General features: G+C 44.6%; 1 protein-coding gene and 1 pseudogene across 8 annotated transcripts in view; one reads left to right on the top strand and one right to left on the bottom strand.

Moving 5' to 3' along the window:
- The window catches only part of RASGRP3 (RAS guanyl releasing protein 3), a 75409-nt gene that overhangs the window by 2226 nt on the left and 51601 nt on the right, over positions 1 to 21582 (bottom strand). For 5 of the 8 annotated variants that reach the window (XM_036262393.1, XM_036262391.1, XM_036262388.1 and 2 more), the window contains 7 exons: positions 17329 to 17406; positions 13964 to 14080; positions 12324 to 12439; positions 9466 to 9613; positions 4993 to 5029; positions 2547 to 2672; positions 1846 to 2210 (listed from right to left, as the gene is read on the bottom strand). In XM_036262393.1, the coding sequence (XP_036118286.1) occupies positions 1846 to 2210; positions 2547 to 2672; positions 4993 to 5029; positions 9466 to 9613; positions 12324 to 12439; positions 13964 to 14080; positions 17329 to 17406 (987 nt within the window). The other 3 variants (XM_036262396.1, XM_036262394.1, XM_036262395.1) reach the window with 3 other exon arrangements.
- Positions 12615 to 13479, top strand: LOC118631072 (annotated as a pseudogene).

The following is a 21582-nucleotide window of genomic DNA, read 5'->3' as shown; positions in this document are numbered from 1 at the left end:
GGGTATCTTCCTCTGTCCCCAAATCATGAAATGGGTCTTACTCACTTTAATAGTCCCAGCTTGAACTATGTCGGGCCATTACAAGAAGTGGTGGATAGGACTGAAAGATTTGCCAAGAAGATTAGTAAGGGAAATATTAAAAATAAAGTTGGCACCCTGGCCGGTTTGGCTCAGTGGTTAGAGCGTCAGCCTACGGTCCAGAGAGACCCGGGTTCAGTTCCTGCTAAGGGCATGTACCTCAGTTGCAGTTTGTCCCTGGCCCTGGTTGGGTCATGCGGGTGGCAGCCACTCGATGTGTCCCTTTCACGTCGATGTTTCTCTCTCTCTCTCTTCCTCTCTCTCCATCCCACTCTGTCTGAACAAAAAATGAAAAAATGTCCTCGGATGAGGATAAAAAAATAATAAAGTTGGTATTGCAAATCTATAGGGACATAGAGTGAGTGAGTTGGTTGCCTAGGGCTGGGGTTGGTGGGGGCGATGGGACGTGACAGCTGATGGGTGCAGAGTTTCTCTTTGGAATGATATAAAAGTTCTCAAGTCAGACTGTAGTGACAGTCGTGCAATGTGGTGAATACACTTAGAACCATTGATGTATACACTTTAAGTGGGTAATTTTATAGTATGTAAATTATATCTGAATAAAGCTGTCTTTAAAAGCTGGTGTTATAAGAAAGGAAAACAATGGCTCTACACGAACTTACAATGAACTTCGTATGACTGAAGATAGGTGTGGCCTCTTTCTTAATTGTCTTCATTGACGAAGGAACTATAGGAATTTTGGTTAAAGGTCACTGGAATTTTTCTCATCATGGGAAACTATGGAGACTGCGTGCGTAGGTCTCCTGAAGAGGTGGAATGTGGAGGACCACCCACAAGACTAAAGAGCACTGGCTTGATCCAATAGGATCTCTGCCTAACCCAATGGCATTGCTTTGAAGCTTAGGAATATGACACCAATTTCCCCAAAATTCTTTTTCTTAATACACTATGAACTGTTGAGCAATAAATTTATCTAAGCCATCTTGAATCCATTTATATTTTCAGCTTGTTCTAACAAATTCCGTATGCTTCCCAATTTGTTTTGGATGATTTGAGTGTAATTTCTGTGTGGAGGCAGAGCCTGGTATAGTGAACCTTGAGGTCCCCATGTCTCTGATTCTCACCACTCCCTGAGGCTGTCTTACCCCTTTTTAAATAGGGGTAAGAGTGTTTACCTCTCCTTTATCTACCATCTTTCACTTCTACTGCCTCCTAATTCTAACTTGGAAACCTAAGCTGACTGTTTGAGTACACTGGTATAATGAATATACACAATAGTCATGGGTCCCCAGGACAGCATTCAGTACACAGACATGGCCACCTTCACTAAGTTTTAGGACTCATCCAGTTTATTTTTCCCCCTTTGTTTTTGTTTTTGTTTTTTTAGAGAGAGAGAGGAAGGGAGAGGGAGAGAAAGATAGAAACATCGATGAGAGAGAATATCGATTGGCCGCCTCCTGCATGCCCCCCACTGGGGATCAGGCCCACAACCTGGGCATGTGCCCTGACTGGGAATTGAACAGGTGACCTCTTGGTGCAGGGGTCGATGTTCAACCACTGAGCCACGCCAGCCGGGCTCATCCCGTTCATTTTTACACATGATGAAACTGAGATGCAAAGAGAAGACACCATTTTGCCCAGGGTCATATAACCAGCCAATGACAAGACTGAAAAAGTGATAGGTCTTGATTCCCAACCATTCTGCTTTCAAAACTACCAGGGTGCCTCCTAGACCTCCCGTAACACTTATCCCCACCCCTGTCAGCTTCTCATCTGATTTTATCTGTGGTTTGACCCAGCACTGACCTCCCCATCCTGTCTGGTCTCATCCACATCTGCTTCATCCTGGTCAGGTTCAAACTCGGTGCCCCGGTCCACAACATCCACGCCGGCCTGTACCCTGGGCTTCTCGTTTTCCCACTTGGCAAAGCCTTTGTCCTTTGCTGCTTTGTCATGGAACTTGGATTTCATTTTGGGAAAGGTGTGAGACCCTGTGTCCTCCCAGCCAGCCTCTGACCACACAGGCTCCGTCTGAGTGGCCTGGCTGGTGGTGGCCCGCTGCAGCCTCACGGAGATCTTGCGAGAGGAGCCTGTGACCAGTGTGATGGCTCTGCTGTCCAGGTCTTGGTGTCCAGCAGCAACACCAGGGAACTCAAATACCTCATCCTGCACTGGAATTGGAAAGATTATCGTGATTATTTGGCATCTGACTGCTTCATAGCAAACCATCCAAGTTGGTGCAAACAACAGGATTCTGACAGGTAAGGTCCCAGCGCAACATACCAGAGGCAGAATAAATGGGCTGCAGGTGATTGCGTGTTAGTGAGACCTGAAAGCAGAGAGAAGTGAGGGGGACTCAGGGCTGAAGCCACTGCTGCTCACCCTGGAGAAAGCCGTGGTGTTGATAATGACTCTGACCAGGTTTAGATCCAGAACCCACCCGCAGCCCAGGTGTGGGCAGGTGAGCAGAGGGAAATCGCCGTAGGAAAGAAAGTAGAAGGCGTTACCTGGGGGCAATGAGGGGCTTCCGGGCAGCGACCCATGACCACTGCCCAAGGAGGGGGCCCTGGCAAATCTCCTGCAGGCCAGAACCAGGAGGTCTTTGCACTGTTTGTGACAGTTGGCTCCACAATCTGAAAAATCCCAAAGTTATCACAAATGATTAGTGGGATCCGAGTGCCTCTGGTGCTGACTGAGCCTCCCGCTGAGCTGTTTGCCCTCCTCTCCCCCATCCTCAAATCTGTATTGCATCTCGGAGCCTGGCTCAGCCCGCAGTGTGCCTAGGAAGGAGCTGAATAGGGCCAGTGGGACACGCCGCCTTCCTGGAATTCCTCAAGTTCTCCTCTATTTGTTCAGATTGTTCTACACAAGTCGTCGGTGTGCGGGGGAGCCAACAAGCAGGGGCGAGGCTGAGTGGCCTTTGCCCCCGAGGAAATGCAAGTCACGGGGGTCTGAGGTTCTTTCCCAGGCCAAGGTGGCTTCCCCACAAAGGGGCCCCCTGAGCCGGGATGAGGGCGAGAAGCCGCAGCTTCGAGTATCCCCCAGGACCAACTACTGACGCTGACCACTTACAGGGAGGGGTCCCTCCATTCAGTATTTGTCTGCATGTTTATTCTCCATTTCCCAAAACCGTTTCCAGGGCAAGTGATTATATCTTCTGCCTCCTTTCTTTGCACAGAAACTAAAAGCAGAGTGGGCATATGCTCAATAAATGTGATCGAGATTTGACGATGGCATTGGAATGGCAGGCAGCAGATTCCGTGAAGTTTCCCGTTAGGGTGGTTTACTTAAAAAAGGAGAATATTAATTGCTACTTGGCATAGAACTTTTTGGCCACTTTGGAAGATAGCTAACAATTATGTCATCTGATGTGAGTCCTACGTGTCCCTTAGATTCACTGAGCAGATAGGATCATTTTTAATTAATTAATTAATTAATTAATTAAATTATTTATTTACGTATTATTTTTAGCCTCACCAGAGGACATTTTTCCATTTTTTGTTCATATAGAGTGGGAGGGAGAGAGAGAGAAACATCGATGTGAAAGGGACACATCGAGTGGCTGCCATCCACACGACCCAACCAGGGCTGGGGACAAACTGCAACCGAGGTACGTGCCCTTAGCGGGAACCAAACCCAGGTCTCTCTGGACTGCAGGCCAATGCTCTAACCACTGAGCAAAACGGCCAGGGCATATAGGATCATTTTAAAGACAATATTTCTTTCTTACTATCAGAGGACCTAATGATTTCCAATACCTATTTTCCTCCAAATGGTCTTGTTTCAAATGGTCTTGTAATGATATCATAGAAAGATCAAGTTGTAATGATACGTTCAGTCTATTTTAGTTTTTTCACTTTCTGTGCCTTTAAGAGAAAATACTGTATGTACAAAGATGATCTAAGAGTTTAACTAATACGCATTTTCCTAAGTGTGTGTGTGTGTGTGTGTGTGTGTGTGTGTGTGTTTTAGGGTACGGGGGACAGAAACCAGGATAGAACTACCGAGCAGTAAGATATTGCAGAGTTTTTGCTACTTGAAAGTAAAAGTCCAAGATACATGAAGACACTCATACAAAGAACTAAAGGGAAGAATCTAGTTTTGAGCCCTAAAAGGTGCTCCCACAGAGATTCGGGAAAGCACTCTGTTCATGCAAAATCAGGGCCGAATACTGAAAGGTGGCTGAAGAAAAAGGCATCACAAGGGACCAACAGGAATCTGAAGGCATCCTGTGATCAAGATGTTTCCTTTTGCAATTTTATTATATTTCTCAAGCGCATGATCAGATTCTTAAAAGAACTCATATAACGAGTCTACATGAAATATTCAACAATCTCTTAAATACCAAGAATGCGAAATAAGCATATGTGCACAAGCAGCACTTACTGGTCCTAAATGCCTAGTAATTTGCATGGGTATGGCTTTCATCACATACGTATTTATTCCGTTGTTTATAGCTTTTAATTGAATGGGGGAGCTCTGCAAATGAATTCATTGAAAGGGACAAAAGTAAGTTTTCAAGTTTCTCTTCTTTTCTCACCATCACCTGTGATTTAGGAGAGAAGGGAATAGCGGTGTGCGAATGGAAAGCAGTGTGTACGTATTGCATGTGTGTGTGTCCTGCCCCTGCAGGATCAAGTTCTCACAACCCAGCATTGTCCCGGAATTCCCACCGTATCCGTGTGCTGGTGAGTGTGAGCAGGACCTCGTAGGGAAGGGGCTGGATGTCTGTAGTTGATAGGGGTGGTGTGCTTCCTCTTCTGACCAGCTTTAACAACCCAGCCTGGGCTCTGCAGAACTCCGGGAGTCCTTTCCTGGACACGTGAACTCTCCAGTGGCCCCAGAGACCCAAGTTCTCCATGATGCCAAGAGTTTTTGTGGTTTCATCAGACACATTGGGTTCTTGTCCCAAATGTCACATTTAAAAATGTTAAGACAGTCACATTGATTTACCTTTGCACTTGTATCCTTGCTTGATTATACCCCAGAGCTGTAACAAAAGACAAAGGGATGTCAGGGAATCTGAGGAAAAATCTGGAAAGAAAACAAGGCCACAGAGGAGGAAGTCCTGGGAAGCGTGGTGACTAGTGGCGCACAAACAGGATGTAGCTGCCCTGACACCCTTCCTGTCAGATAGAAGAGCCGTCCCAGCCCGCTCCAGCTGGGGTGATAACAGGAATGCGGCTTCCCTTTTCTATCTGGGAGCCAAAGGGAGCTGGGATGGGAAACCGACATCGGTGCGTTTATGGGTCCTTAACATCTGCGCTCTCAGCAAAGTTTATGGGGGAGACGTTCTCTGGCTTCGCCTTTCATTTTAATCACACTCTGCTCTCAGTGCCCATTGTGGGAAACGAAGCAACCCAAGCGGTGCACATCCCACGAAAGCATTTATCATTTACTAGGTTCTTTTCCGAGTAGCGTTGGTACTTTGAAAGAACACAGAAGAGGAAAGGATCTAGTATTTATTCATGTATTCATTCTCTGCATGTGCTCAGCCTGTGGCCTGTGCCTGGGCTCGGGGAGGCGGGAGATGCACAAAAGGCTCAGACTCAGCCAACCAAGAAGCGGGACCCAGGAAGTGACAAATGTCCCTGGAGAGATGCGAAGGCCCAGGCAGTTCCGGGCACCATCCTGGTGCTGGTGTCTGTGCCCTCCGGACACACTGAACACTTTGTGAAGAAGGGGCCTTCCCGCATTCTTTCTGATGCCTTTCACACCACTTGCGTGTGGGTGCCAGGGACCCCAGAAACATACAGTGTGGATGAATGAAACAGGCTTCGCTTAAGCTGGGGAAGCTCATTCCAAACCTTTTCATGGTTAGGTTAGGAGACTGATCCCTAGTTAATAAGATAATTTTGAAAGAAGCAGGGCCGGTGGCCTACTGGGGCTGATGAGGTGCCACTCACAATGCACTGCAGGGGAGCGGCGCCCTGAGCGTGGGCATTAAGCCCTACACAAGACAAGAATAAGCAGCCACCAATGTGACGTGGGTCAAGGGCATTACAAAGGCTGCTCCCCAGTGGAGAGGGATTCCTTTGAGCCTGAAAAGCTACTTGGTTCTTCAGACACATTCTGAGGGTGCAAATGCCTCCTGGGCCAGGGCAACCTCTTACCTTGGGGACGAGGAGGGTTATTAAGACAAGGCCTCAGGTGCCGGGAGGAGACCAGACAGCAAAAGGAGTGGGTGGTCGGTAGCGACTTCATGTCAGAGCCTTAAGCACCAGTCAAGATAATTTTGTTTACTTTTTTATAACAGGTAAGTGTGATGATCCAGGAAATTAAGTAATTTGCAAGGTTCCAGATCTGGGAGACTTTGTAGTGATAAGAATATCAGTGGGCCTTTGGCAACAGTAATAACAGTAATAACAATGAGAGCTGAGGTGGACTGAACTACTATGGGAAAAGCAGTTTTAAGCTCTGTATATTAACTCATCCAATGCTCTAATATTCTTATGGGATAGGAAATAAGAATTTCCTCATTTTTACAGATGAAGAGACTGAGCTACCGAGCGGGGAAGTCACTCTGCAAGGTCTCATAGCTAGTAAGTAGGGAACGAAGAACGTGTCACTTGAGAGAAAGACAGGAAGCCGTTGCTCCTGGGTGTTGGGTGTGTGAGCAGAAGCCACTAATTTAGGACAAGAAAGGATAAGGTTTGGGAAGCATCCTAATATCCGGATATGGCACATTATTAGCGTAACTGCAGGAACTGCTGAAAAAGACGCGGTCAAGCCTGAGTCCTCACAGGGGAGGAAGTTGGGACACTGCTTTGGAAGGTTTACTGAATGACCGGGAGACAACGCCGCGCAGGAGGGGCTCTGGTCAGCGCCCCAGCCAAGGACAGCAGAGGGGGGCCTCACGGAGATGTGTGTAGTGCTTCCCACAGGCCTTTGAGTGCAGACCTCAGGCTGCTGTAGCATTTGGAGGATTTATTGTGGTGTAAGGAACACTGGACTGGGACTCAGGAGACCTGGAGATGAGTCACTGACCTGCTGCTAAAGAGCCATACTACCTTAGGGAAGTCACTTAACTTCTCCAGACCTTCAAATGAGGGAATTAGCAAACCTCTTTCAGTTCTGGAATTCTAATTGTAAAATCAGTGTATTTCAAGTAGTGTCTGTTTGTCCTCTGTACCCTTAAAACAGAATTTATTTCAAAAGCAGGTAGTCCGGGTACTGATAAGTGGTTCCCTGCATTCCCCTACAGTGCCTTTCAATGATATAGAATTATATTTACAAATCTCTTTGAAACCAATGGAGTTGTTTTTTTTTTTCTTTATTGCTTTTAGAGAGAGAAGAAGGAAGAAGGAGAGAGAGACAGAAACATTGCTGAGAGAGAACATCAATTGGCCACTTCCCGCATGGCCCCACTGGGGATTAGCCCACAACCTGGGCATGTGCCCTGACCAGGAATCAAACTGGCGACCTCTTGGTGCGTGGGTTCATGCTCAACCACTGAGCCACACCAGCCAGGCAATGGAGTTTTTTTGTTTGTTTGTTTTAATGTTTGTTTGTTTTAATGTTTGTGAGTAAAGAGCCAATGAAATTGTACCAATGATTAAATATGTTTTGAAAAATAAAAAAGGACTATTAAAACTTTGAGTTAATTTCCATTAAACTCCAAAAGTATCAAGGAACACTAAAATACATTACATCTATATCTATCTATATCTATCTATCTATCTATATTTCTGAGGTATGTGACATGCATCTGTCTGATATCATGTGATCATCATAACAATATAACAGGTAAGTATTAACCCCCTTTACACACAGGAAAACAGAGAGACGGTCCATAACTTGGTCAAGAACAAAGAGTTAGTATAAGGGACAGAACTGAGATTCGAAGTCAGGGCTCATCGGGAACCGAGTGCCAGCAAACTGGTTCTGATGAGTTGGGGAGAGTATGGATGCTCCCCAGAAACACTACCTTGTTGCTTCTACAGAACCGGTGCCTCCATGAAAGGCAGAGACATCCAGAAGGACTGGCGAGCAGAGACCAGCTCTGAGCTTTGTAAGGGCCTCAACTCTCACACCACACCAACCACAGACCTCTCAGCCTGACTTTTGGCTGTGCTGTGCCAGGCCTGACAGGTTCACTGGCCCCGCTCTGCAGAAGAGAGCGACAGGTGGCCTCAGCCCACGGCAGTATTTTTCAGGTGGCAACACATGCAGAAATGCCCAGCAGAAGAGAGAAACATGAAGAGGGAGACATCTTTATTTCATGATCCAGCAGGCAGGCAGTGCCGTCCCAGTGGTGAAGCTGATAGAAGAAGCTCTCCTTCCCTGGGGTGGATGGAGAGAGCTTGTTTGCCTGGCCTTGCTCTTGACCACGTCAGCTGCTGTGACCACTTGGGGCCATCGTGGAGGTAATCACTGACTCTTACTTACCCCTTGTCAGAGGGGCGTGTGCTTAAACACAAACTCCTGCCTTGGGGCCCCTCAGAGCTGGGATGGGAAATGTAATTTAGTAGAGTATATACTGCCAGCTGTGAATTACATATGGGTCCACAGCTGGATATGAAGCTAACGTAACCGAGCTCTGGCATCTGGTAGAGGAGCAATAGTCACCTGCTGGGCCACCCTCACCGAGAGTGGGTGTCAACTAGAAGACATCCAGGGCCCAAGAGTCTTTGTTTAATACCAGGACCAAAGCTGACCTTAAGTTGCCAAAGGATGATCAAACGTGGGGAAGTGAAGTGTGCAGTCTTTGTTTGTCACTGTGGTGTAGGCAGAGTACAGGGTTCAGTCAGAACACCTGTGTCTGAGTCCCAGCTCTGGTCACTCTTGTAGGTACTCCTGGGAAACTTGGGTTATCCTCTCTGGACTGCCTGTGTTCATAAGCAAGTGGGGAGAGTAAAATGCCCATGTCACAGCTAGTCCTGAGGGGTAAGTACACTAATGTCTATGGAAGTAGTTCATTACTGTCAAGTGCCGGGTGAATGTTATTTATTATTATATCCATCTTCTCTCTAAAAATATATATTTTTTACTTTTTGAGTTATAAATTATTGAGCCATGCCATGATGAATTTTTGGTGACTGACGCCATATGAAATAAGAACTGGGAGGAACCGGCTAAGATGAATGCTCTCCTTAATTGCACCACTTATGCGTATTCGTGATGAATGCCAGGGCTCATTGGGTGGAATGCTTCCCTGGCAGGGATTAAGTAGAGAAATTGCTCACAGAGTTAACAGGCTGACCAGTCTTCCCTGTTCTGGCAGGCCCTGCATTCCTAGAAAGAACATAACTATACCTGCAGATCTTGCTTTTGTTTTTCATTTAAATTTTGATTTCAGGGAGCCCTCATGCTTTACCGCTGCTCTAAAGCAGTCAAAGGATTCCGTTTAGTGTATCCCTTTCCGACCTTCTCAGAATGCCGCACACATAACTACAGACAAGAGAAGAGAAGAGAAGACCGACTTACAAATCCCGCACAGTGTTCGCAGAAGGTTGGCTTGAGATAGGTCATCTCCTGGAAATTATGGATAAATCCTGGTCCCATTTTACAGTGTAGTTGGGACTTAGCTCTCAGGAAGTAAGCCATCATTTCATCTTTACTAATTAGGCCATCCCTGTGAAGAGAATCAAAGAAGGGAGGGATCTTTGAATACCATATTGCAACGTGGTCGCCACACTTGAATCATTTACCCCCAAACCTTTGTGGTCAAAAGCAGGTGAGGAAGGTTCACTTCTCTGTTACATCTGAAGGGAGGAGAGCACCTCTCATAGGCTTGACGTACCAAAGGCTTTCTTAGCAAGTGGAAGGGGTGTGTGCGTGTGTGTGTGTGTGTGTGTATGTGTGTGTGTGTCCCGTGCACTGCAGCACAGAAAGTCTCCTTTATTACCATATAGGAGATTCCATAAAGACATCTCCTTTCTAGCCCTTGCCTCACAATACATTTGCAAGGATCCAGCTGCTAGATGAAGGCAGGAAACTGATCATTGGACCCCCCATTCTCATAATTATTCAGTCTGATGTCATCCAGGCCACGGCCACGGGTAATCCTCTCTTGGAGTCATCCTGTCTCAGAGGAAGTCATGCTCCCATCCCCCACTTCCAGCCTCCCCAGGTTCTGCTCCCTCTCTTCACCCACTATGCCTCTGTTTACAAATATGCTCAGGGCTTCCCTCCTAACAATGTCTTTCCTCGATCCTGCTGCCATCTCCTGCACTTATCTTTTCTCGTTTTTCTCTTACTCCAAGAGTTTTCAAAAAGAGTCTTCATTAGACATTTTTCCGTTCCTTCTGTTGCTCCTTACTCCCTATAATCAGGATTCTAACCCTGCCATTCTACTGAAACTGTCAAGTGACATCCTCAAGTAGCCTCTTCTCATGCCTGGAGCTTGTTGACCTGCTGGCGGCATGTGACACGGGGACAGGTTTCCTCCCTTTTGACACTATCTCCTCCGTGGACCCGTGTTCCCCTCCCTGGTTTCCCTCTCTTTTCACAACCCTCCTTCTGCGGCTCTTCCGCAGGATCCACGTCTTTCGTTTAGCTTCTACCTGTGGGGAGAGGAGCCACCCAAGTCGCATTCCTCAGGCCCCATGTGGCTCACATGCCTGGGACTCCGGCTTACCCCCCTGGGCGGGAGACGTCCCGTCTACCTCTCCAGCCCTGGCTCCTCCTGAATCTTGGGGCCACATCTTCAGCAACTTGCTAGACTCTCTTCCTGGATGGTCCGCTTTCTCTCTAAATCAACACATCTGACTGTCTGACCAAAGAAATCATGTAAGCCACGAGTACTTCAAACCTTCACTTTTGGGGGGAAAAAATGTTATACATCTGCTGGGCAGTCTCAGTTCCATTTAAAGAAGCAGCAGAGAAAAGAAATGAAGACTGGGAAGTGATTTTAAATTCATGTTCTATGTACTCAAGGAAACAAAGAGAAGAAGTGGGCAGTTTTCAGTAACTTAAATTTTATTTTGTAAAGGAAGTTTATGTTTTTAGTAATTTAACCCATTTAAAAACTATTTTTTGTTCTAGATATACAATAAAGATAAGTTAAGATTTTAAGACACATATAATAAATACCAAGGCTCTCCTTGATATGTTGAATTACTTACAGATTTAATTTTTTAAAATATGTTTTTATTTATTTTTTAGAGAGAGAGGAAGGGAGAAAGAGATAGAAACATGGATGTGGGAGAGAAACATGGATCATCTGCCTCCTGCACACCCCCTACTGGGGATCAAGCCAAAACCCTGGCATGTGCCCTGATTGGGAATTGAACTGGGACCTTTCAGTCCATGGACCATGCACTATCCCCAAGCCACACCAGCTGGGCCAGATTTAATTTTTTTTAAATTCTTATAACCAACAGAAATATTAGAGGTTTTTAATATGATATAATATGAACATTTCACCAATATAAACCCAGCATTTCATTATAGATGATTTTAAAACTCTGAACTAATCTCATACAATTAAAAATTAAGCAAATTATTAATGCCAGACTTTTTTTGGCAATTATTTTTTAATCATTTTTTGAATAAGCTGGGTTTTAGCCTTTAAATGTATTTAATGTCTCAGGAATTATTTGAAGATAAAGAGAAATATATTTTTTGTTTATAAAAACAACCTTTGAGCTATGAAGAAAAAAAAAAAATGCCCAGCTGGTGTGGCTCAGTGGTTGAGCGTCAACCCATGCGCCAAGAGGTCGCCAGTTTGATTCCCGGTCAGGGCACATGCCCAGGTTGTGGGCCGGATCCCCAGTGGGGGGCATGCAGGAGGCAGCCAGTCAATGTTCTCTCTCTTTCTCCCTCTCCATTCCTCTCTCTCTAAAATCAATAAAGAAAAAAAAAAAAAGGAAGCATAGATACTTCTTGCCTATTTGCAGCCATAACCTACTCTAATAATGACCACAAGTAATCCAACAAAAAGAAAGAAAAAATCTTACTTTCTTAGTGAGTTTGAAGATTGCCTGCAGGTTTACTGATGCAGAGGACTGTAGCAGGCCAACTCTAACACTATTTCTCTACCTTTCTCGTTGGAGGTTTTGGGGTTGATGAACTAGCTGAACAGTAGAAAGAATGTGGGAAATGGAGAGCTGAGCTAATTTAAAGTGGGTGTTTATACTTAGCACGGATGATATGATCTGTCCTACGATTCCATCCCACCAGTCATGTTCATGGTCACCAAGAAAAAAATGCAGTGAAGAGTTAGAGTCATCAATGCACTAGGGTGGAAGCTGTCAAGATGTAATTGAACAATTTCCTCACTCTCCTCTGATAGTAGTTTTCTGCTTCAGGACATTACATTAACATACACAATGAAAACTTACTGATCTTTGTCCAGCACACAGAAGGAGTCCAAGAAGGGGAAATTGGCAGCTATACTTTCAAAGTCCTCTTGGGAGATGTACCCATCATGGTCATAGTCATAGTTTCTAAAAACAGACTGCAGAGGAAAGACAAATATTTATTAAATGACCACTAATAAGTCAGGCTCTGAACTTATTACTGGGAAAGCAGAGTTAACTAACATATTCTTCTTTCCATCAAGGAGCTTAGAATCTCATGAGAGATAAGAAAATCAAGAGCCTTTATGGTATAACAAGGTAAGTGCAACGCTAATGATAAACAGCGTTACGGGGTGGGGTGAGGGTGGGGGTGGATTTTAAAAGTTTTCCTGGAGAAAGTGAGGTCTAAACTGAGACCTCGGGGTTGAGCAAGAGTTAGGCTTGGTGGGTTCACAATAGAAAATGGAGCTATAAAAGGTGAAATTATTTCAAAACTTAAAGTATACTTTTAATGTGATTCCAGTAAAAATCCCAACGGGAATTTGTTTTAAATGAACAAACTAATTCTAAAGTTCAAGCAGAAGGGAACACACTGAGAATAGCCTAAAACTGTTTGAGATGTCTTGGTTCCGCAGTCCCCGCAGAAATGCCCGGGGACCACAGATAGCATCCCTGCCACCGAGGGGCAGCAGCCACAGCCCCAGGCTGAGACAGGGTCTGGGCCAGAGTCTGCCAGCGATGAATCGAGGAACGGATGCCACACAGGCCCCACATGCCCGCTGGCAACCGCCGCCGAAACCAGGGAAAAGAAGGCACGGGAGGCTATGTCCAGCCGGGGTCTTTGGCGGGTTACAGGGGTTACAAGGCTCACTGCCCAGAAATCTAAGAATATCCTCTTTGTCATCACAAAATCAGATGTCAGGCCCAGCTTCAGATCCCTACGTAGTTTTGGGGAAAACCAAGATCAAGGATTTATCTCAGCTGGCAGCTGCTGAGAAATTCCAAGTTCAAGGTGAAGCTGGCTCAGACATTCAAGAAAACACGCAGACTCCGGCTGTACGAGAGGAGGTGAGGAGGAAGAGGCTGATGAAGCAGGTGTGTGGAAGTTAAGGTCAGAGAATCGGTCATGTCACAAGCAAGCGTTTCCATTGTCCCCACATTGGCACTGCCACCCCTCTTTCCATATGGAAAACGCTGACAGAGCCTTGTCCTTCGTTAAGTGATGTTTCCTACCTCAATGGCATCGTGCTGTCGTGAGACAGACCCCCAGATGCCTACAGCAAGAGCAGCCGTCCAACGTACAAGACCTGACTGCTCTCAGCTAACCAGTGTACAGAGCGTGTTATAGTGACCCGTGTGGGTTTGAATGAGTCAGTTCCCCAAACAGTCCCTCAAGCTGCAGGGGTCATGACAGAGGTGTCAAGTGCTGGAGAAAGAAAGGAATCCAAAGTATCCAAGGGTGAGAACAAGTGAGAACAGACTGAGGAGAGGGGGAAAGAGGGTCTTTCTCGGAGATTCTGCCCCAGAGGCTAATGCCAGGTAGAGCTAAGAGTCTGCTGAATTGCTCCTACCGGCCGGGGGTCTGTTTCCATGGATTCCTGATTCCTGGGCAACCAAAGGCTATTGTGGAAAGAGAAAGGGGCCTTCTAGTGCTCACTTTTAACACTCCTTCAACCACGTACCTCAACTAATTTCCTTATGTGCTTGTTGATGACTGTGGGGTCCGGCTTTGGCATCACGCCCGATGCCCACTCCAGGGGCACCACAGGCTTGGTGGGTGTAGTCGGGGAGGTAGGCTGCTGACAGAAAACACACACATTTGTCAACTTTACCTGGGGCCTTGAACAATTAGGACCAGGGACACTGAGAAAGACATATACATTTTGTATATTAATATCCCCAGTAAAATCTTTATGTTTAGAGCACTTAAATGTTTTGAAAACAAACATCTTTTGTCAATGGAATCTGATCTGTAACAAAATACATGTTGGAATGGTGCATTTGTTCAGTAGCAATCTAGAGTCTATTATTTTAAATAGGAAACAATAATTGCTCTCCCAGCCCATCCAAAAATCTCAGCCAAGTTCCCCAAATATTACTAACACATCCTTGAACCCCTATATAACAATCCATGCAGATTTTTGTATAATACAAAATATATAGAATACCAGTTACCTAATTCTTTAGTACTTGGTGTTAGTGATAAGTTAGTAGGTGTGTACAGTAGATGGTTACCAGTGGTTGGCCAAGTTTATGTCCTTATATGGCATCTCTCTTAATACACTTAATCACTTCTGACCTTTTGTTGAATCATTAGGTCTCTCTAGCCCTCTTTTGTTAACTTTCTAAATAGGTTCTTCCATGCTCTTGCAAGGCATTTTCACTTAATAATGGGGACAAGATGTTGGCGATAACGCGTAACATGTTTACGCAACACAAGTGAAAAACACAGTCCTATTGGGAGACCAGCCAAGAGTGCTGTTCAATTTACATCCTCTCCCTGGGACCCCCCATAATGTAAATATTTTGGCTGGTGCATGCATGCAAACTTGTATTCACAGGTGTTTTTTGTTTTGTTTTGTTTTTTATACTAAACTGGGAATAAACATTTTTGCAAGAGGAATTGAGAAGTAACTGTACTGATTTAAGCCCCTAAGAATGTTGTGAGGCGGGTGTTGCTGGCATCCTGTGGGCTATAAACAGGACCAAAAATTACCTGCCATCTGGATACAGTCACTCCCACAGACCATTGCTCACACGCACAAACACACCTCTACACATTATGGCTTGTTCTATCAAGCTTTTTATTTTGTTGATCTGATGAAGGATAAACCCATGCTCCCCAAACTGTAGAGCAAGGTACCCTGCCCACAGTACTGTAAAGAACTCAGAGGGGTACCAAAAGATATTTCAAATTTCAAGGGACAGTGATAACCAGTAGTTGTCAAACACCACACAAACTACCAGCTTGAAATAGTTCATGGGTCACCCCTTAGATAGTGCCACATTGCTTTCAATGATATATATTCCCAAAGCAAAAAATAAACGTGGAACAAGAAATAAGGGTGGCAGTAGCCAATCTGATTCCAAGATTTGAGAGACTGTACAGTGTCCAATAGGCACACACATCCATTCATAAGGAATTGTGGTTATGAGTGAAATAAAAAAAAAAATGTTTTTATTTCAATGTCTGTGTAATACATTTTTTCAGGTGGGTACTACATTGTTAAACATAAATATTAAGTTGTTTGGACTTAACTATTCTATAAGTACAACTGTTAAGTATTTTGTTTGACCTTGAGGTCGTGTGAAAACTCTGAGACCCAAAGTAAAACACGAACTAATGAAGCCCCGAGCGTCCCACTCTGGACAGGAAGGCTCGCGGTGTGGGTGTGGGCTCGTGGGGTATCATCCTGACTCCCGCTTGGCTCCGGAGGTCAGCACTGGTCAAACACCAAGCACAGCATAGGATGGCCTTCCATTAGAGAAAAGACCGAAAGGGATTGGGAAATGTGTTTTATAGACTCACAGGATTTTAGCGCTTGGAAGGGGTTGTGGAAGTTTCTGCTCTGACAAGAAGACCTTTCCATGTTTGATGGAAATGTCTTCCCAAATCAGCAAGAGAAAGTATCCCGATAGTAAAGTAAATCAAGAGCACAAATCAGGCAAGTGTGCTAAGCGGTCGAGCCGGCCCCACAGGGGCGCTGGGAAAAGGTCCTGCAGCCTGGGTAGGGAGCGTGAGGCCCAACCCCAGTTCTCCCCCTTACTGAAGACCTGTGCCCACTAGACTGGGTGTACTCAACAGAGTTAGCGAGAAAACATGTACAGGATGCCTGCAAGGCATCCAAAGACCACAGGTAGCAACAGGCACCTGGTCGTGGGGAAAGGAAGGCGGTGGGGGTGGGAGATGGGTGCGCATGCGCAGTACAGCCGACCACACCCGGGCCAGCTGCGCAGCATCAATGCTACGGGATGAGGGAGGGGCTTACAAGTCCCCACCCCCCTTCGCCCTTCAGTCAGGTTGGGTTTTTCTCTAGCTCCCTCTGAGTATGATTACTTTCAGGAATTCGGGTCCCCACTCCTCCCTTGGTCTCTGCGGTATCTTCCCACATGGTTCCGATCTGCGGTGCCCCCAGGGGATGGGGCATTGGGACTGGCAGGAGCTGAAGTGCTGATGAAGCCACCGCACTCACTATTTTAAGGATGGATGCCCAGTCAGCTGACAGAGACTCGTCCACGCCCTCCCAGGGCCAGAGAGCAGCGCTCATAGTCATGCTGCCTCTTTCTGTCTCACTGCAGAATCAACAGTAGGTATTAATAGCTGGACAGACTTCGGGTCTAGACTTGCTGGCAGTGTGCCACAGTTCACTGGTAAGATAAGCATGAGGTCTTCATTAAATAACGCATCTCAGGATATTGGTATAAGAAGCAACCGCAGACACTTCTTCCTCATCCTCATTGTAAATTTCAAATTCAAATTCACCTAGATATTTTTTTATTGGTGCAAAACACACCTAAGGTATAGTCCACTTGCTAAAAGTGATGAATAGTGTTCATTCAGTAATGCATTTTCCTCAGTCTCATTATATAATGTTTCTTTACTAAGAGTCAGCCCTCAATTACATGTGACACTATCCAATGTAATATTAAAATTCTGAGCTGAGTCAATCATTAGTAGAGAAATTCGTGAGTTATGATCAGGGTATTTCAAACTTATTAAATCTAATTTATGTTGAATGAGATTTTTTAAAAGCCTGCAAAGGTCTAAATGATTTTTATCATTAAGATGGGTTATAGCTTGCTTTTTTTGGTCCTATATGTAGATGAGCTCTCCAAGGGGACACAACCCATAGAAGATCAATAGGAACATAGAATAATTGCAAATGACGTTCTTTATAGCCTATGTTAAGAAATCATTGTCAAACTGTCATGGGTAAGATGTTTCATTGCTTAAAGGGAATAATATAGGTTTTTTAATTCTTCAGTCTTTAGATCATAAAGCACCATGGTGTTGGGCACCGATCCTCAGAGAGAAAGCAACACCTACCGATTTAGAATTTCTAGGCTCCAGCACCAGTGACAGTTTATAAATATCATCTTCTGTGTGATAGAGGTCCAGTGAAAGCTACAAGAAATTAAAATGGATAAATAATTATGTTGGCTCATATTTATTCATTTACTTGAATTGCTGAAATGCTTTTCAAACTTAATGTTTAAGTCAATGTCTAATCATTTTGAGTAAGTGCGGAACAGTACAAAGACGGCATGCCGTGGTAGAAAATGAAATCGAAAAGAGAAAAAGTTAAACCTCGCATGGTCATTAGCATCAACAAGAACCATTGACCCAATTCCTCAATAATACTTATTGAGCAGCTTCTAAGTGCTAAGCACTGAGCTGGAGGTAAGGCATCCTTGATGTTAAAAAGCAGGGCCAGATGCATAAAAGAAGACCTGTAAATGTAGTCATTCTGGCAGGTGTGAAATGATTAGGTTTCTATTATTTTAGGGCCTTGTGCTAAGTCCTGGTGATATAAAAAGGTATAAAATCATTCCTGCCCTGACAACTTATTGGAATAAATAGAACCTGAACACACAAAAGTCTTCATATCAACAAAGGCAACACCTGCTAAATGTGAAATAAGTTGTCCCGCCCTAAGTGCTATACAAATTGTTCAGGGAGACGGTATAAAACATGAGGGAGAGGTTTTGGGGGTGGGTGAGTCTGAGTTCAAATGCTGAGCCACTGGTTAACTCTGTGACCTTGAGCCAGTTATTGCCTTCTGATACTCAGTTTTCACATCTGTTAAATGGGCATGATCATAAAAGTCCCCGCTGAATTGAATTTTTATCAAGATCAAATGGAATAATGCATATAAAGTACTTCACACAGGACCTGGGACATAGTAAAATCTAAGAAATGTAATTTAGTGTTGTTGATGTTATTGCTGTTAATATAGCTGTTACTACTAATATTATGATTATGTGTAGGGGCCACCAAAGACAGAAATGATCAAGACTGATTCACACAGGAACTTGTGAATTAGGGCCTACTTGGGAGGACTTGGACAGAGGAAGAGGGAGAGAAAGATCAGGGTAGGCAGGAACAACGAGATCAAGATTGGAGAGCATAAATACAATCCAGAAAACCTAAAACACATGGTCCCATTTACCGGGAACAAAAGAGTCATGAGACTTAAAATAAGCCTGATAATTCTCACTCATGCCCTTCCATGTTAAGACACCCAACTAATCACACCAGGTCATCAACAATGAAGGTAATCAAAGGCCTGTCCTTTCTTTGACCACTGAGGCATGGGAAATTTCCTCTAATATACATTTTTTGTAAAGATAAGGCATAATGTGTATGGGTATGGAGAGAAGGGGAAGAGAAAGAAGGAGGAAGCAAAAGAAAATTCAGAGGCAAAAAAAAAAAGTCTTTCAATGATGTATCTTCTTGTTCTTGCTTATTTAAAAAAGAAATTGACATTATAAAATGTCATGTTTGAATCATTCATTCAGTCAACAAATATTTATTAATCACTTAATATGGGCCAGGGACTATTCCAGTCACCGTTCTAGCTACTAAACACAACATTTAAATTAAGAATTTCATGCATCAGGTCATATATTTCTTCATCCCGATTCTGTCACCTAAAGTGTTTTTCCAAACATAATAAAATCGACTTTCCTGTAAAATTGTCCCCGCATTATTTCAGATCATGAAAGTCCTGCTCACAAAGCAAGTGCACTGTGTCCACCTTCCCTTGAACAGCGGTCACTCGCATCTCCAGGGGCCCCCTGTGTGCAGGACAGGACCATCCCTGTTTCACAGATGCCTTAAGGAAGCAGCCGCTACACAAAGTGAAGTGGGATGCACAAGGAGACTCTTCTCAAGAGGATATTAAATTGTATATTGATCACACATGATAATGGATGATACACAAGCTTTGTTCCCATCTATAATTTTATCTGGTACCATAATTCAATTTAGATATATTGCATAGGATGTGTCAACAACCAATAATAACCAAATACACTCCATGAACCTACTTGGGTGAGCCTGAAAGTGATATCTGGTTAGCAATATTGGCATAACGATGTCTTACTTGGAAAACAGGTCTTTGCCGATGTGACTGACTTGGGTGTCTTGTTAGGCAGACAACGAGGGAAGTTTGTGTTAATGAGGGGACTCCAACACTGGATCTCTGGGGTAGGGAATGGTGTAGTCTCTGATGAATGGGAGGCAGCGTCCACTGAGCTAGGACAAACTGTGGTCAGTCTGACAACTGCCATGTCTTCTGATTTGTCAAAAGAAGTCAGAAATCTGAAGTTTTGTATGAAATGTCTCAAATTTTGTTGTTGTTAATCCTTACTCGAGGATATTTTTCTATTGATTTTTAGATAGATTGGAAGGGAGGGGGGAGGGAGAAAGACACATCAATTTGAGAGAGACACATTGATTGATTGCCTCCCGCACATGCCCTGACCAGGGCCGGCGTTTGAACCTGCAATCCAGGTCGCAGCCTTGACCTGAAATGGAACCCTTTGGTCTGCGGGACAACGCTCTAACCACTGAGCAAAGCTGGCTGGGGCAAATGTCTTACTTTTTAAACACTGGCAAAACTAATAACAAAAAAATGTTATGATTCCATGTGAGCCAAATAAAACACATGTGCTGTGGGCAGGTGCTCACCAGCTCATAATGCTACAACAGAAGACAGTGCTGGTCCCCAAACCTCATGAAACAGACCATGCATCTAGCTTTTCCACCTCTGTAAGCTCTGTCCCAGCAGGTGGCCTCGCACCGGGAATGCTCCATACACAGAAGGAAAACAAAGTGACGTCTTCCTTCTGAATTCCTGGTTAAGAGTTAAACAGTCAATAATATTGCAGTAACTATGCATAGTGCCAGTTGGGGACTAGAAGTATCAGGGGGAGCCCTTTGTAAAGTATAGGATTGTCTAACCATTAGGCCGTACACCTGAAACTAATACAAAATAATATTGAATATAAACTGTAATTGAAAAAATTTTTTAAATAAGTAAACTAAGTAAATTACTTTTTTAAAAAGAGTTAATTTGGACTTTGATGAGCATGTTCCTGTCCTCCTGACTAGGCCTCTAACCCCTGTTGCTGGAGATGAGTTGACAGCAGTACCAGACATTCAGCAAGAAATTCAAATAACCACACACTGAGCGGGGGAGATGCACTCTCAAAGGGCACAGAACATCCTTGGGTATTTTCATATGCCAAGTGGACAGATATTTGTACCTGTGATGGAAATATTTTGATCTCCCAATAGTTGCCCTCCATTTATTAGTGACAGTGTGAACATGGGCAAGCCATTAACCTTCGTGAGTCTCGGCCCCCTGCTCTATAAAATGGAAATCATAAATAAGAGCCCTCCCAGAACTGCTGCAAAGATTAAATGAGCTAGTGTGTGTCCAATGAGGCTTGTTTAGAGGGCCACACGGATGGGGACTGCAGGGTTTGGTTTCCAGTCAGGCAGCAGCCGAATGCCACTGTACCCATCAGTGAACATAGCTGCGCTCTGGGACACCCCTGCCAACTCTGCTTTCCCAGCCAAGGTCCTATGCCAGTGGTTCTCAACCTTCCTAATGCCGCGACCCTTTAACACAGCTCCTCACGTTGGATGTGGGCATCTCTGCACGTGGGCGGACCCGCGTGGAGATGGACAGAGGAGCGGTGTCTCGGTTCCTAAGACCATCGGAAATATGTGTTTTCTGATGGTCTTAGGCGACCCCTGTGAAAGGGTCGTTCAACTCCCAGAAGGGTCGCAACCCACAGGTTGAGAACCACTGTACATGCTTCTTCAGCTCTGCTGGGCTTTACCGCCCTACACAAAAAGACCTGTTCGACTTCCTATACCGTTTTTATGATACAGGCAGCCTGTCAATGGGATTGCAAGAATATTTGCTTGTGTGCAATATACTTTAAGTTTGGTTATTTCTGAAAAACGTTCCGAGTCACCATTTCAAGTCGCTGCATCTACACCTAAGCCTGTCGGCAGGGGTGGTGGTGGATTCAGTGTGGACGGTAGGACCTGCGTGGCCAGGACCGGAGAACTGTGACATAAAACGCACTTGGTCATCAAACTCTCTCCACTCACCATTTTTGCAGCTTTTTTTCCTTATGAGACTGTAAAAATACAGGGGCTTTCCAGTTATTTGCATAGACTCAGAATGGTAAAAGTAACTGATAAATCTAAAAATATTATGAAAAGCATCAGACTATTTTGTAGGCCATGAAACAAGAAGCGTCAGCTTTTAAAGCTCCTGGT

The sequence above is a fragment of the Molossus molossus genome, unplaced genomic scaffold (assembly GCF_014108415.1).
Source record: "Molossus molossus isolate mMolMol1 unplaced genomic scaffold, mMolMol1.p scaffold_m16_p_15, whole genome shotgun sequence".
In the NCBI taxonomy this organism is placed as follows: domain Eukaryota; kingdom Metazoa; phylum Chordata; class Mammalia; order Chiroptera; family Molossidae; genus Molossus; species Molossus molossus.
The sequence above is the reverse complement of the archived record's forward strand: the minus strand, read 5'-3'. Positions and strand labels throughout refer to the sequence as shown.